Raw genomic sequence first — 16,389 nt, forward strand, 5'->3', positions numbered from 1 at the left:
TCCAGCCTTTTTTTTTTTTTTTTTTTAAGTGTCTCCTTTGTATGGAATAAAAGAATGGAAAATTTCATCTGAAAGGTGAATTTTTTGGTATCTCATGAGCATGCTAAAACTGAAACCATTCTATAACCCTAACTTTAGCATCCTCTACCAAATAAATGCTATTATAGGCTCCCAATCCTGAAAAGACTCAGGTACATGTATTACTTTACATGTGATAAGAATCCTATACATCAATGGGACTACTCTTGCATATAAAGTTATGCATGTGCTTAAGTCTTGGCAGGATCAGGGCCATAACAATAACATCACCAGCACAGTGGATGTGAATAGCGAGTACTAGCACTGAACAGGGAGAAAGCGAAGGATAAAAAGACAGCAAGCGGTCAAACAGAAGGGAAAAAACAATAGATAAATACCAACCATCTCAACCTGTGGTTCAATACAGCAAAACAGAAATTGTTATAGCTCCCTTGAGGATACAGAAAATGTAATTTACAGGAATCATCTTCAAAAAAAAAAACAGCACACCCTCTTCCAAGCACGCAGACAGCCTGGCTAAGAGCAAAGAGGCTGAGCTTATCCCACAACTCCTGCCCAAATTCCTGCTTTGAGGAGTAACTAACAAGGCTGAATAACTTCCACCACATGCACAACAGATTTTTGGTAACCATTTAGCAAAATCTGCTTTATAATTCTGTTCAACCTCATCATTGCTGGATAACTTGTTTCCCAGGGGAGGGTTGTTTTGGGCGCCGGGTGGGATGGGGATGCCAGACAAAAGCAGAAAGAAAAACGAGGGAGATAACGCTAGTGTTATCCGAACAGAGTAGCTGGATTCTCATGGCTGGTGACTCGGTTGGGAATCACATGGTAGGTGATTTAAACCCCCCGGCCATGAGTCTCAGTGCCCAGATCGACAGACTTGGGCTCATGGGGCTCACTTAATGATGCTAAAAACAGCTGTGTAGACATCCAGGCTCGGGCTGGAGCCTGACCTCTGAAGCCAGGGGGTCGGGGGTGTGGGGGAGGTTTCAAAGCCTGAGCTCCAGCCTGAACCACAATGCTTACACTGCTATTTTCAGCGCCATCGCGCAAGTCCAAGACTGTAGACCTGAGTTCTGAAACTCACCAAAGCAGGTTTTAAAATAAAGTATAAATGAACCCACAGAAAGGGAAGGCTCATTAGAATGGATCTTTCTGTTTGTCTATAGAGACATTCAAATCCTTCAGATGGGCGGCTGGGCTAAGTCCTCACCCCCTGAACTATGCCCGAGGGTCTATCCCACAAGTTAACAACTTTGCTCAACTTCGGGAGCCTGCTTGTACTTTTCTTCCATTGGCCCCTCCCCGGCGCCCAAAACAACCCTCCCACGGGAAACAAGGGACAGATGCAGCTCACCCTAGTCCCCATCTATGCCGCTCCTTCCATTCACTGGATGTGACAGAAAGCAACATGATGTCCCTTCAAACCTTTTCCCATGCTCACTGGCCAGTCTCTCTCTGTCTGAGCTCATCCATTTTGTGGTGGCATAATGCACTATTGTGAACACTTCTCCCTGCTGCTCGAGCCCCAAACTGAGAAAATCCCCAAAGTGTGTCATATCCGGTGTCCTCCTTACCCGGGTGGATAGGTGTGCATAGTTTTGTGACCAAGAGGGGAGTGATAGTCACAGGGGCTCAGACTGACTCTAGAGTAGATAGAGAACATTCAAAGCACTTATCTTCACGGTACTAAACAGGAGGTTTTTGCCGTGACTCTATAAGGAAAAATATAAGGCAGAATTCTACCATAGGAAGGGCAATTGTTCCTATGCAAAGTTTACTGAAAACATTACAGCTGTGCCTTTCACAGGCTTGAGCTAGGCAGGGTGTACACAGACGGTGGGGATTTACTTGGGAGGAAGTTACCATTTCTCACATCCGCTCATACTGCTCACCACCGCACACCTTGCGGGATTAGTAATGAGGTTACTAGCAAAGCTTGTCAGTTAGAACCAGAGAAAGATGCACTGATCTTGATACGCTCTGGTTTGCACAGTTATATGGCATGTGCATTTTGAATATAAACGTGCTAGCAACTGAAAATGAAAGCTTAATTCAGTAGGGGTGATACTACTAAGAATTATTAGCTTCCAACCATAGCTTTTAATATCACTTCATCCATAAATGTGTCACTCTACCTTCCTCAGAGCAGAAATACCTTCCTTCTTCCCTGCACTGGCCATATAAACCTACATGCCTCTATGATATATTAGGATAGCCAGATTGTATTAATGGTGTATTTTATGAACTCCATTAGTGTAACAAATCTAGACTCCAACCAGGCCTTTTCTCCCCTAAATCAGTTTCAAAGCTTACATGAAGTCAAAGTTTCCCATGGCTTCACAAAGGCTGTTTCTTTTCTTTTCCAAGATGTAGCCATTTGTGAAATGCCACCAACACTTTGTGATGCCATTATTTCCCCATCAGTTAGTGAAGCAAAAAGTAAACAAAAAAGCATGAAGAAACAGTTGAATCATTGGGTGTGCATATATGTAGGGGAATTATATAAACAGCACTTACTGGTTTTCACTTGGGAAAGATGGAGTTGAGAAAGGGGCAGATGAATAGAAGGAATTCCACCAATCAGGAGCCAGCATCGAGGTCTGAAAGCACAACAATACCAAGAAAAATTCCAGCATCAGAAAACTGCAACTCTGCTAAATCACACTGGTCGCTCAGAATTCAAGCCGTGTCGCCTCTCCCCGCATGCAACAAACAGCGGTGGCTTTAATCGTTTACAGGTGGTTAGTCTAATGCTGCTACACACCACTTCTGACTTGCAAACCTGCTACGTTGTTACTTATTCCAGGAAGAGCTTTGGGGTCATTATCCTCATAGGTTATTCTCCCCGCCTACCCAGTTAATCACAAACTTTGCAGAAACTGGATTCTGCCTTGGCTAACCTGGAGTTAGCCGGGGCAGATTTATACCTAGACAGCTACATTTACTGCTTCCCAGCTGCTTTCAGTACCAATGGCACGTTCTATTTCAGCGTGAGGCCAAAGCTCCAACAGAAGCATGACACTAACAGGATATTGTGTCATCTTTCAACTACTGACATTAATCTCCTTTGTCGATTGTTCACTGACCCAAGTGGCATTGACTTGTGAGAGAAAACATGGTAGTTGTTTTTTTAGTTATTATTTCTATGTCCATATAAGGGCAAAATTCAGATCCAGAGCTGTAACTATTTAGCTACAGAATTCACACCTGATCTGGAGAGAGAGAGGAAGTCCATGCAGGGACTCCAGGCTGTGTGAGAGAGAGAGAGAGAGAGGTGATTGGAGTGGCAGGCAAGGAACATGATTTTAGTTACAGCCTGTTGAATGGGCTGCAATTGGGAGAAAGGAGTGAAAAAAATATGATCATTTCTAGAGGTTTTCAAAGGCCAATAATTTCATAAATGACTAGTAATTTGAAAGAAGAACAGGAGTACTTGTGACACCTTAGAGACTAAAACAACAAAGAGTCTGGTGGCACCTTAAAGACTAACAGATTTATTTGGGCATAAGCTTTCGTGAGTAAAAACCTCACTTCTTCGGATGCAACATCCGAAGAAGTGAGGTTTTTACTCACGAAAGCTTATGCCCAAATAAATCTGTTAGTCTTTAAGGTGCCACCAGACTCTTTGTTGTTTTTGTAGATACAGACTAACACGGCTACCCCCTGATACTTAGAGACTAACACATTTATTAGAGCATAAGCTTTCGTGGACTACAGCCCACTTCTTCGGATGCTCCGAAGAAGCGGGCTATAGCCCACGAAAGCTTATGCTCTAATAAATGTGTTAGTCTCTAAGGTGCCACAAGTACTCCTGTTCTTTTTGCGGCTACAGACTAACACGGCTGCTACTCTGAAATTAGTAATTTGAAGTGCCTCGTTTTGGGGGCCTGACTTGAGTCATCTATAGAGTGTCTGATTTCCTGGGGGCAGGTGCTCTCTGAAAACATTAAGAGTTCACATCAGTTTAAAGTTGACCTCAAAATTGTTTACGCCCAACTGCCCCAGCTATGCAACAGGTGCTGAATGCCTCCCTGTAGCCAGCCTAAGAGGGGCACAAACTTCAGGAAAGCAGCAGCGATTAGTTATGATCAGAGACAGAAAAGTACTGGCACCCAAGGGGCACTCTATTTAGATTGGAAAGCTATGTGTTTGGACAGCAGGTCACAATGGGGACCTGTAGCAGCCCCGCCTCCTGAGATAAGAGGAGTGAGAACAGCTGAGGGAAGCTGACTGAGTAGCTGACCACAGGTGTGGCCAGCTCAGTCAGGGCCCAGATGGCCCTAATAAGAGGGCTGCGAGGGAGGAACTGGTTCAGAGGCTCACTCCGGCCTTGCAGTGGAAAGGACCTAGCTGCCTGGAAGCACAGGGTACCTGAAGCAGAGCAGTGCTGGGAAGGGCAAGAGGAGCTCCAGCCTGGCAACTCCCCAGGCCGAGGCCTTGTTAAAGGCCTAAGCAGGTACTTGGGCTGCAGAGGGGCAGCCCCGGGATAGGCAAAGGCAGCAGGTCCAACCCCCTTGCCAGTGATGAGTGGCCATTAGAGTCTGCCCTAGAGAAAGGGGGTAGATGACAGCTGGCAGTAGCCACTGATGCAAGGTGGGCATAGGGGAAGGGGGTTTCCCTGGGAGGGGAGACCCAGAGTGTGGGGGTACTGGTGGGGGCAGAACCCCAAGGTAAAGGGCATGGGGTCCGGGAGAGACACCGGCTAACACGGGGCGCTGTGAGGGCTGGAAAAGAGCTAATTCCCGGACTGACCAGTAGGAAGCGCCGCACCGGGGAGTCTGCAATCTTCTCCAGAACCCAATCCTGCTTGGAGACTAAGTCCTAATAAAATACTACGCAGTTGTGTACCAGTGTCAAAAAAGACACAGCTACAAGTGACACTTTTAAGGTCCAGTACTTTGACAGCCAGCAGGGGTAGGAACAAAGGGAAAGCTGGCAATCCAGCTTTGATGCTTCATCTCTTGCCCTAGCAGGTTGCAATATAATGGACTTTAAAATTACATCATTTCAGTCACCATCTTGCTTTTCCCCCCCCCAACTTCAAAGTCAACGTGGATTGTGGCAGCGGCTGCCTCAAACGTCTAGCACTAAAAATAAATACCTCGTACCACTAGACGACAGCCTGGAAAGCCAATTTACCAAATAGCCACTGTAAACGTTTACTTTTTTCCCCCCCAAGATTTCAACATTGCTGTGACCGCCCCCCTCTGGCAAAAGCTCCCAAACCCATCCATTTCCACCCTAACCTGACAGGACCCTCACCTCCATGGCAGGTACGCTGAGCTGCGTCTGGAGGTTCGGCATACTGTATAATGTACTGCCTGACTGCTGGTGTTCATGCTGTGGAAAGTTCTTCCCTCCGTCCATGGCAGGATGTGCTGAGGGCATCAGGCTGTCTCCTGCAGCATGAAGTTGTCAGGGCTGGTGGACTATTCTAAGGAGTGGTGGAAGGTTCTTTATCTGTGCTCTTCACTCTGCAGCATGGCCTAGGAGAGAGAAGAAATACCTATTGTCAGTTTGTAACGTGGGAGGAAATGCAGCTAGCCCCCTCTAATGGGGAGACCAGCACGTGGAGGTCAGGCTGTGTAGAGTCCCCTACACCACCATAAAGTCTAAGGCCTTGTCTTCACTAGGTGCAGAGCCGTCCCTAGGGTATGGCAAACTGGAGCGACTGCCCCAGGCCCCACACTTTGGGGGGCCCCACGCTTCCTGAGAAGGCAGGAGAGGAGGTGGAGGGAGGAGGAGCCCCCCTACCAATCTCCCCATCTCCCCAGAGCCACCTCCTGCCTGCCAGCGGGTCCTGCCGATCAGTACCTCCCCGTTCCAGCCTCTAACACCAATCAGCTGTTTTGGGGCATCTGGACTCAGCACGGGGGGTGGAGGAGGGGGGAGCAAGGGTGCAGTGTGCTCAGGGGAGGGGGTGGAACTGGGTGGGGCCTTGGTGGAAGGGGTGGAGTGGGGATGGGGCTTGGGCAGAGCCAGAGGGGATCACCCCCCGACAGATAGAAACTTGGCAACTATGTCCTGGGTCCTGCACCCCCCTAGGGACAGCCCTGACTGGGTGTGTTTTTAACATGAGGTAGCTAATATGGTAACTAACATGAGGTAAAATCCCAGTGAAGACAAAGCAGTTTGTAGCTTTCACAAGTGTTAACAGACTGAGTTACTATGAGGGAGCCTAAGATTTACCTAGATCTAGTAACTCATTTTAAAATACTAACTGCCTTGTCTTAACTAAGTTTGTAGTTGGTTACCACATGTTAGCTAACATGAGTTAACACACCTTTTTTCTTAATGAAGATGCACCCTACAGGGCTGGCAATTTTCATTCAGTACAGCAGCAAAGAATTTGGAAAGTACTGTTTCCAAAGTCTATTTCACACATAGGAGGTTTTTAAAAAACAGATTCTGAACAGCTGAGAATCTAATCAGATTGTGAAATTTCTCTGATTTCCCAATACTTGCTCATCTTTGTATGGCACAAGAGGTGAGCGCTTGCTCTCCACTGGTGGGCAATGTGGCAAACTCACATTCTTGGAAAGCAGTTAAAATGCAAGGCAGGGCCCCGGATAAAGTCAATTTGGGACAGACCCTAACAAATCAGTAATTAGAATACATATTAAAACCTATGCGTACCAGGCTCAGTCTTTTCACGGTTGCAGGATAAACGAGCTTAGTGGGTTACAAATTGGTGTAATGAACTATAAATCCTGTGCCCTTACTGAATCCATGATTTTTAGTATCTAGCAAAGTTATGAATTTAATTTCCCAGGCTACAACTAAAGGCACACGATATAAAGGAACTTTATAAAGACACTGCAAGGCCTTAAAAGTAAGGAGCCCTCTTTTTCTCCGAAGTCCGACCCAATAAAAAACCAGCTAATTTGGGTGTCAAGAGGATAAGGAAGAAGGCTGTTCTGAGGCTTGTAAGGGCCTCTAGGTTTACTATGGCCTTATCTACACTAGGATTTTACATCAGTATAGCTACTTCTTTCAGGAGTGTAAAAAAATCCACACCCCTGAGAGACGTGGCAATACTGACCTAACCCCCCCCGCCCCTCTGGTGTAGACAAGTGCTAGGAGGATGGAAGAATTCCACCACCTGTCGGGAGGTGGATTACCTACACTGCTAGCGTAGGTAGGGTCTACACTGAAGCGATGCAGGGGCGCCACTACAGAGTTGGCAGCGCAGACATACCCTGAGCTAGACAATTTCCTAGCTAGCATAGGCTTGGTATCAATCAACGGCCTTGTCTACGTTTGACATTTCTCTTGAGTTCATGCACCCGTTGCCTGCCACCAGTGAAGACTAGCCACTGGCGTTTTTATAATCATGTTCTCTAGCTCTATAGTAGTTTCCCTTGAAATGCTCCACCAGGAGCAAAGAAAGAAACAAGGAGAAAGAGCCAGCAAAAGGGGTTAAAAAGTAGAATATAAACACGTTTTATTGGATAACCTCATTTCCCATCCCTAAGTGTGGCTTCCCCTCTATTTCTCTTAGCCTGCCCATTACTGGGAGAGTCTGTTAATAAACCCACTCTGCTCCTCTCTTTTCACTACTCTGATAGTCACTCATCTTCAGCTACCTTCATTTAAATACATCTACTCTTGGACCAAGTCAAATGACCTTTCATCACCTATCCAGCTGGGGCCTGGGGTACTCTCCCTGAAGTTAACAAAGACTGATTTCCATGGCAACTGGACCATACCCCTCTTCTAGTAATTACCACAGTTGTAATTGACTGGCCAGCCTGAGTCACACCAAGGACTGTGTAAATCTGTTACCCTCATTTCCAGTATCTCACTCTTTCTCTCGCTCAAATATTCACTTAATAAAATACCACATGTAGCTTTTAGTGTCACACATTATCTTGCTTCGGAAGAAGTGACAAGTGGCGATTTCCTTTCTGAGTATCCTACTGATGAGTAACAGCTATGCAGCACAGCCCCCAGAACCCCAAAATCACCAGAAAAAAGGCCTGAGATTTCCTCCCCTCCTAAATCAGTCCTATATAATGTCTGATGCAGAAAATATTGACCATGGGACTAAATTTCTTCTTAAACAGATTTAGTCACTAAAACTGCATCATCCCATTTGTCACCAGTTAAGAACTACTAATGTGCCCACACATGACCTCCAGTTCAGTGACAGAAATGAATCCTGAACAGCTGGACAGAATCCAAATGATTTTCTGCACCTGTAAAGTAACTGGAAAGGACACTATCAACTACCTTTTTGCTAGACTGTCCATGTGCTCTTGCGGGCTTAAAGGGGCACACTCAGGTCTAATTTGGCTTAATTCAGGTACAATTAATGTTATGGTTAGAGCAAACATTTAGAAAAACCTAGGAGCAAGAGAGATTTCCACAATTTCTTTTTGATTTCAATACGACTTTTTGCCCTTTTGTTTCCTTCCTTCCTCCCTCCCTTCCACGCCCCCTCCCCCCCCCAAAAAAAACACAAACACATTATTCTGCAGCGTTTGCTGCCTGAACATTGCAGCAGTGGGCCAGGTGCCCGAAAACTTGAGAAGTGAAACTAACTAGTGCATTTTCACTGTCCAAGCTGGGTAAAACAGAAAAACTAAACAGCACAGAAAGTAAGAGTACTTAAATGTTCAGTTTTGATCCTTTAAAGGTGTCATTTGCAACATGAGAAATTTTTAAAAAGCATTTGACTCCGCTGCATCCCTTTAAAAAGTGACAAATTTCAGCTGGAAAATTTATTCCTGCATTTGTAACAGACAGTGAAGTTAACATGACTTCATGTTTACTACTTTGTGTACTAGCATCCATGTCAGGACACCTCTTAGAACAGGGCTAGTCAGCTGGGAGAGCAAAGTGTATTTTGGATCCTAGAGATACTCAAGGGCTGACACTTGTATAATGTCCGTGCAAAGTTAAAAGTCAATAATCCAGGCATTTAGGATATGAATGGCTCCGGCATGATTTTATAGCAAACCTGTACCCCAAAAGAGTTTGTAATGACACTCATATTTGATTACACGGACAGTTCTTTTCTCAACCCTATTTGTTAAAAAAACCTAGACTGAAGAGTACTGGATGGCAAAGGGGCTTGATAATAGATTAGAAAAATGCATTTCCAGATTATTCATTTAAACCCAGCCTAGACTAATAGTGATGAGAAGCTACTGTGCCCAACTGAAATACAGTAGACAGGAATCCACAGCTTAACTCCACCCCCTCTGCCACTAGTACCACGATGGGCATGAACTGGCAGCCTCTTTGACACACAGAGGTTTATGGATATGGAAAGTGAACTCTCCTGGAGATGGTTTCTCAAAGAAGCATTGCAACACAGCTGGGGAGCTTGCAAGGCTACTAGGGACGCAGTAGCTGTTTTGTGGGTAAAGAGTTGAGACACCATCAGTATTAAGGATGTCAGTCCAACTATACTCTGCAAGCACTCACACAAATATATTTACTTACATTTGCACAGGGGGGAAGAATAGCTCAGTGGTTTGAGCATTGGCCTTCTAAACCCAGGGTTGTGAATTCAATCCTTGAGGGGGCTATTTAGGGATCTGGGGCAAGAATTTGTCTGGGGATTGGTCCTGCTTTGAGCAGGGGGTTGGACTAGATACCTCCTGAGGTCCCTTCCAACCCTGATATTCTGTGATTTCCACCCCTCCCCCCACCAAAGAGTATGGTAACAGAGAAAAAGTACTCCCCATATTTTTAGTTTGTTTATTTCACATATCTGAGAACTCTTGGGAAACTGATTACACAGCAGCAGAGGAGAGAAAAATAGTTTAGAAGATATGAAAACCCGGGGTTGTAAATCTACAAACATTAGCTGAGGCAGGTGTACTCACTGAAATGACTTTTAGCTCATGGTTTTTAAACCCAACTAGATTTCCAGTGAAAGGGGTCCCTTTAAATATATCACCCAGACAAATGAGTGGGAATCTGAATTTGTAGTAGGCCATTTATCAAACAGGCTGTGCTTCATCCCCCAATACAAAACTGCTGAAGCGCCAATTTCTATATTGAAATTCCATCACTAAGCATATAGTTATTTGTCCAGAAAACAAAACATTATTTTAACATATGCCTGGTGCCAAGACTTCACGGAACTTTCCAACACTTAATAAAAGAGCTACAATTTGATAGGCTACAAAGGAAAAATCGTTAAGTTTTATTTTTTTAAAGTAATACTTAGATTGTATGCTTTTTGGAGCAGAGATCATGTTTTCATTGTAAGTATGTACAGTTCCTAGCATGATGGGAACTCAATACCTGATCGGGGCTCTAGGCACTACTGCAATCAGATAAGAAATAACGTATCCCTCCGTAAACACTGTTTTTCATTGCAATAATATTACCAAGCTCGGCAAGGGATTCTTCCAGACACTGCACCTTTACTGTAACATTTTTAATGACATTTCCTGCTGCTGATTAAATCTTGGGCTTGTCTACACTTGAAATGCTACAGCAGCCAGCTGTCACACTGCAGCAGCACCGTAGACACTCACTACAGTGACAGAAGGGGTTCTCCTGTTTGCATAAACTAATCCGCCTCCCTGAGAGGAAGTAGCTGGGTGAATGGAGCTTAACTACATCGCAGGGATGTAGAATTTTTTTTTTTTTTATATGCCTGAACGACATAGCTGGGTCGACTTAACTTTTGAGTGTAGAACTGGCCAAACTGCAGGATCCTGAATTCCCTACTCCAGCAACCCCTCCCACTGGCTTCAGGACTGGGTCTGTTGGACATTTAATAAAACCACCTGCACACACACACAAAATGTTAAGTAGAACTTATCCCTGATCAGAGCGCAGCACAATGCTGGACAGTTTGATAACAAGAACCTCTGAAGACTTTGCGGATGCTATTTCACGGATGGGCAAGTGATATCCTATTCAAAGCCATTTCAGGATGGCCGCCAATATAATGTGCTAGTTCTGAATAGAGCTACAAATACTTTTTAAAACAGGAGCACGTTAACCAATGAAAAATAAAAAAGTTACGTTTCTAAATGCAAGCATTGAGGGCATATGGTTAAATGCTCTCACGTGACTGGGGCGCTCAAACTGAAATAAATCATTTGCCAGAGGCTAAGCACTTTGTGATTTAAAAGGTTTCCCTTTTTCTTTTAAATACAGAGGCAGTCATACTGGGACTCATATGGTTTATGCAACCTTACAAATCCATGTCAGGTAGAAGCTGCAGGCTCAGCAGGGTGTGGCCGTGCAGCAGAATGCAAATTATGCTGAGTAAAATTGCCCGGTTATGCTCAAAGCAACTGTAGGCTTAAACAAATTAAAGCAGAGCTTTTTCTGGGAAGGTTTAAACTGATTAGAGAAATCTGATCTGACTTCAACAAGATAACTAATCTGGATTTTGTCCATCCCCATTGTCTGACAAATTATAACAACTGTCAGAATTTATTCCCCATTTTACATTTTTTTACCCCAGTAAAATAAAATTAAAAAAATCTCAAAGTAATCAAGGTCCCTTTAGAAAAAGAACAAATTTCCTGGAAGAGCACAGCAAAACCTTGCCCCAAAACAGAGTTTAGATAGTGGCAAGATAGCATCAGCAATGTAATGTCAAGTTATCTGAACATGCTATCAACCACATTTAGTTCATTCAGATCATTAACTAATGGCTAGTAGAAGAAACACCTCTTTCCTAGGTTAGGGAGTCCCCTACATCAGTTTCCACTTGCCTGCTTTTTCCAGAGTTTTACATGTGCAGAATTGTTTCTTTTTATTACTCTATAAAATCTGTAGTCTGATTTTACAGTCAATAAGTCCACAAGTGCAAATACCCAAAAATGTTTAGTTAGCATGCTGGGTACTAGCTAATGCCATTACGTGGACTTCAGTCCCCTTGATCTATTAGCCAATCTTCAGCAGCTCCAGAACATCTAAGGACTTCTTCCTCCCACCATACGTCACATGCATTAGCTTATATAAATGGAATTTGCAAGAGAGGACAGAGAATATGCTGGCATGAATCAATATCTGGAATGTTTTAGATGGTAACCCAAGATACATTTTGAAGAGATGCCCTAAACCCCAGCTACTGATCATTAGTGGTCTTCAATTCATTGGATCTTTTCTTTTTTGGTGTCAGAGTTGCCCTCTTGTTCCTCTTTACTCTACCTACTGTTCCTGACAGGCTCTGGTGATACTACACTAATTACAAGTTACATCTAAAAAATACAGCAGCAAAGGGTTGAAGTTTAAATACAAAGCAAAGGTGGTTGTCTGGACTCTTTACTGACCTCCTTTATGCCATGCAAAAATGACATCATAGTTGATGTCTTTTGCCTGCTTTTATAAGTTCCTCTTTTGCCTGCTTTTATAAGTTCCTGACTTCCCTCTTCTGGCTGGGAGGTTTGAGCAGGAGGACATAGATGGTTTCATCATAGGAGGGTGAAGTCTGAGCTGCAATATCCCAGCCCCTAAATGAAAATGTCAGGGAGATGAGACCTACAGCTCAAGTTTTGTTCTCCTGGGATGTCCCCATCCAGATGTTCCAAACATCACAATGTCCTCCAACCAGACAGACCTGTCACAACCTGATATTGTTAATGTAAACAAGCAGAAGTGTGGGGGGGAGAAAGGAATGATTTAAATAGAACTCTGAGGTCCTCTATACACTATGATAGAACCGTAAATGGCATAAACAGCTTTTTCTTTACAGATTACCTTTCCTAGGCAAATAGGCAAGCTCAGCAGTTACTGGGCAGAGGGGGTGAGGTGTGCTGATCTACGGGTTAAAGTCAGAGACTGTTTGAGAGATATCGATATACTCTGGTGCCTTTACAATAGTGTGTCTGTTCTCTTCACCAGAGGGCTTTTTTTTAAAGTTTGTAACAGCTTTTGATAGGAAATCAGAAGCCGTGATTCCCGTAACAGCTGTAGCAAATGTACAGCTTCACTTATACATCTAACAAACAGTAACTTATGAAGGGTAAAATCAATATCAGAAATTCTCCCTGTCTGTTCTACATTATCTCATGTCTTGGCTCTTGGCAACATTACATTTCACTTGATGGGTTCTCTACAGCATAGAGTGCATTCCTCTAAAAATGTACTTAGCTCCCGAAGAAAACTCTTACACAACAGCCTGTACCCAATTAGCAAAATGAAGAAAAACAGCTTAAAAACTGTAAGGCTTTTGAGCTCCAGAGATAATGAAATCCTCTCAGACACTAAACAATACTCTGCACTAAGATAGAGGACTTCTTCAGGAGGACCTCAGAGTGAGTAAAACCTCCATTTTACAGAGGGGGAAACTCATGCATAGAGAGAGATCTTGTACAAAGACACCCAGAAAGCCAGTGGTATGATTGGGCACAGACTTCAAATATCCTGACTTCTAACCACTAGAAACCACTTCCTTGTAAAGTCTTCCACTCTAAAAGTAAATTAATCCCTTTGAAATAATCCACTTACCCAAAACAGATCAATGGTAATGTGCACTGCTAGAGAAAGTCTACCTTCACTCACAAGATCCACAATGGCTAACACTTAATTATCTAAATAGGCCATCCTGATTATCACTACAAAAGTGTTTTTTCCTCCTGCTGCTAATAGCCCACCTTAATTGATTTCTCGTTAGAGTTGGTATGGCAACCCCCATCTTTTCATGATCTGCGCGTGTGTATGCATGTATGCATATATACACATCTCTTCCTACTGTATTTTCCACTCCATGCATCTGATGAAGTGGGTTTTAGCCCACAAAAGCTTATGCCCAAATAAATTTGTTAGTCTCTAAGGTGCCACAAGTACTCCTCGTTCTTTTTGCTGCTACAGACTAACACAGCTACCACTCAAACTTAATTATCTATACATGCAAGCTTTTTGTTGGTTCCGATAAATTCAAGCATGTACACACAATTCTAGATCAGCCTGAGTTGATGCAAAACATCTTTGCAGTTGTATATTTATCTGTAAATTTGAGTACCGGAGAAAGCTGGAACACTGCAGTACTATGGTCCTTTGGTGGTCTCCGTTTTAGGTGAAAAGGATGTCACAAGAGAGGCAAAAAAGCCAGAAAGTTGAGACGTATAAGGGATCCACTTTTTCATCCTGACCCTCACACACTTGTTAGATTTACTGCCACAAAACCAACCAGCCTCCAGCGGAAAGCAGTTTGTTTTCTGAACAGAGACTGTGGTTGCATAGCACAGTGGGTGCCATAAAAAAAACACAACAAAAACATTTGCCACTCTGCCACAACTTCAGAACCATAAAATGTCTCCTATTCTAAATAGAGGAAGATACAACAGTTACATCACGTGCCAGGGGTGGTGAATGCAGAGAGTTTGTAATACCTCACTGTACACTCACGCTTTGATATGGGCCAGTTGCTGGCTGGCTGACATATTTCAATTCCCAGAAGGTTCTAAAGCCATTCATAGTGATAGTGCATGAACTCTGGGAATGAAGGTCAAAACTGGTCATGAAAATCCAAGAAGTGATGACAACCCCAGGGAGCTATTTCTGTTTCAGCATCCTACCAAAAGCAGATGGAAAACTACAAAAGTGAGAGCAAGTGTTGTACAAGGCTGCTGTCTCACTTCCAGGCACTGTGCTGCTATTCCAGGCTTTACATTACCAAGGACAGACACAGTGGAAGTCCACAACTCCCAAATCAAATGGTTCAGCAAGTTTACACTCAATCCTTTCCTCCTCCGGCCCTCCTCCCAATCCCCCATCTTTTAGGCAAGTTACAGCTTCTCATCTTAAGATCTTGTAAGAGCCACCCAAAGCATCAAAGAGGAATTATTCCCTACAAGCATCTCGTCTGTCCTAGAAAATCAGAACCTCCAAGCAAGCAGTGAACAAAGATAATTTAGTTAGAGATGCAAGACTTTTGACCCTAACAATGGGAGCAGCTATCACACTTTCACTACGTAGGCAGAAGTTTATCGGCATTCTAAGTTAGACATTGCTGGAAGTCATCTACAAAGACTCAACAGGCAAAGTTCTCTGCAACTAGAGTCATAGGTGGAAAACATATTCAAGGATCACTTTGTTCTACCAGCCTTCAGGCATTTGGGGATTGTTCAACACTTATGACTTCTACTTTGGGAGAAAACTGTGCAGTAAAACAACAGTTCCAACTTCAAGAGTCATAAACTGCCCCATCCTCTCCTGGGAGCTAGAGAATATGAAATGCAGATATGGAGGGGGAAAGCAAAGTCAATGGTAGAAGTTGAGTCATCTAACTCATTATAAAGAACAGGAGTACTTGTGGCACCTTAAGAGAGGCTCTAAGGTGCCACAAGGACTCCTGTTCTTTTTGCGGATACAGACTAACACGGCTGCTACTCTGAAACCTAACTCATCATGTACATCATGAAGTAGCAAATTCCTGCAATGGACATGTACATCAGCTCCCAGCCTTTGTCACATAATCTTAGCCGCCAGTTCCTTATCCTTGAAAAGTGCCAATAAAGTATCAACAAAAGGAAACGAAATGATCTAAATTCAATTCTCTAGTTTTAGCCAATGAAGTTTTAAAAACTGGACACTATTACTACTAAGCCTGCTACTTAGTTTAGATGCTTTTGTTTCATGACATAAGCCAATTCCTTAGTTTTAGCGCTATCCTAATAATGAAGATTAGAGTACAATCGCCCATTGATCACCCAAAAGCATATGATACCATCTGTCACGACCACCTTTGGAGGATACTGGCAGAGAGAGATTTCCAAAGCATCTAAATATACTCAGCACAAGTCTCCACCACCACCACCAGACTATGATGCAAACAGTAGTAAGCGACACTGAGTGCACTGACTGCACAGAGTCTGAGACAAGGGTATGTTTTTTGCCCCAAGCCTCTTTAAGATATACCCAGAATTTATTATGATAGCCTTAGAAGGTTTTGACAAAATGGAAGGAGCTGGGATTTCCATTGGTGGACATCTTTTAACTGACCTCAGACACGTTGATGACACCACGCTCTTTGTTACAATCTCCAATGCAATACAAAAAACGATGACGTTTATAACAAGGAACTGAGGAATAGGGACTATTCCTGAATGCAACAGAAACAAAATGCGCGTACATTGACATGACTAAGAAAAACAGGATGCAAGAACCCATCACAATTAATAGACAAGCTGTAGAGGCAGTAGATGAATTTAATTATCTAGGATCATACCTATTGACCAAGGAGGCCGTTCCAAAGAAGTCGGAAGATTAGAGATGGCTCACTCAGCTATTGCCTCAGCTGAGAAAGTGTAGAAAAACAGTCGCATCTCACAATGTATAAAGGTGCGACTGGTGAAAAGACAAATTTTTTCCATAGCAATTTATGGATGCAAGTTGTCAAAAGTTAATGCTGCTGACAAG

At 43.5% G+C, this 16,389-nt stretch overlaps 1 protein-coding gene across 2 annotated transcripts in view; it reads right to left on the reverse strand.

Annotated features, from left to right (window-relative positions):
* Positions 1-16,389, reverse strand: part of SBNO2 (strawberry notch homolog 2) — a 111,821-nt gene that overhangs the window by 83,122 nt on the left and 12,310 nt on the right. For both annotated transcript variants that reach the window (XM_054013626.1, XM_054013625.1), the window contains exons 2-3: positions 5,308-5,531; positions 2,563-2,645 (exon numbers count right to left, since the gene is read on the reverse strand). In XM_054013626.1, the coding sequence (XP_053869601.1) occupies positions 2,563-2,645; positions 5,308-5,433 (209 nt within the window). In that variant the 5' untranslated portion in view covers positions 5,434-5,531. The remainder of the gene's footprint in view (positions 1-2,562; positions 2,646-5,307; positions 5,532-16,389) is intronic.

The sequence above is a fragment of the Malaclemys terrapin genome, chromosome 24 (assembly GCF_027887155.1).
Source record: "Malaclemys terrapin pileata isolate rMalTer1 chromosome 24, rMalTer1.hap1, whole genome shotgun sequence".
Lineage (NCBI taxonomy): Eukaryota > Metazoa > Chordata > Testudines > Emydidae > Malaclemys > Malaclemys terrapin.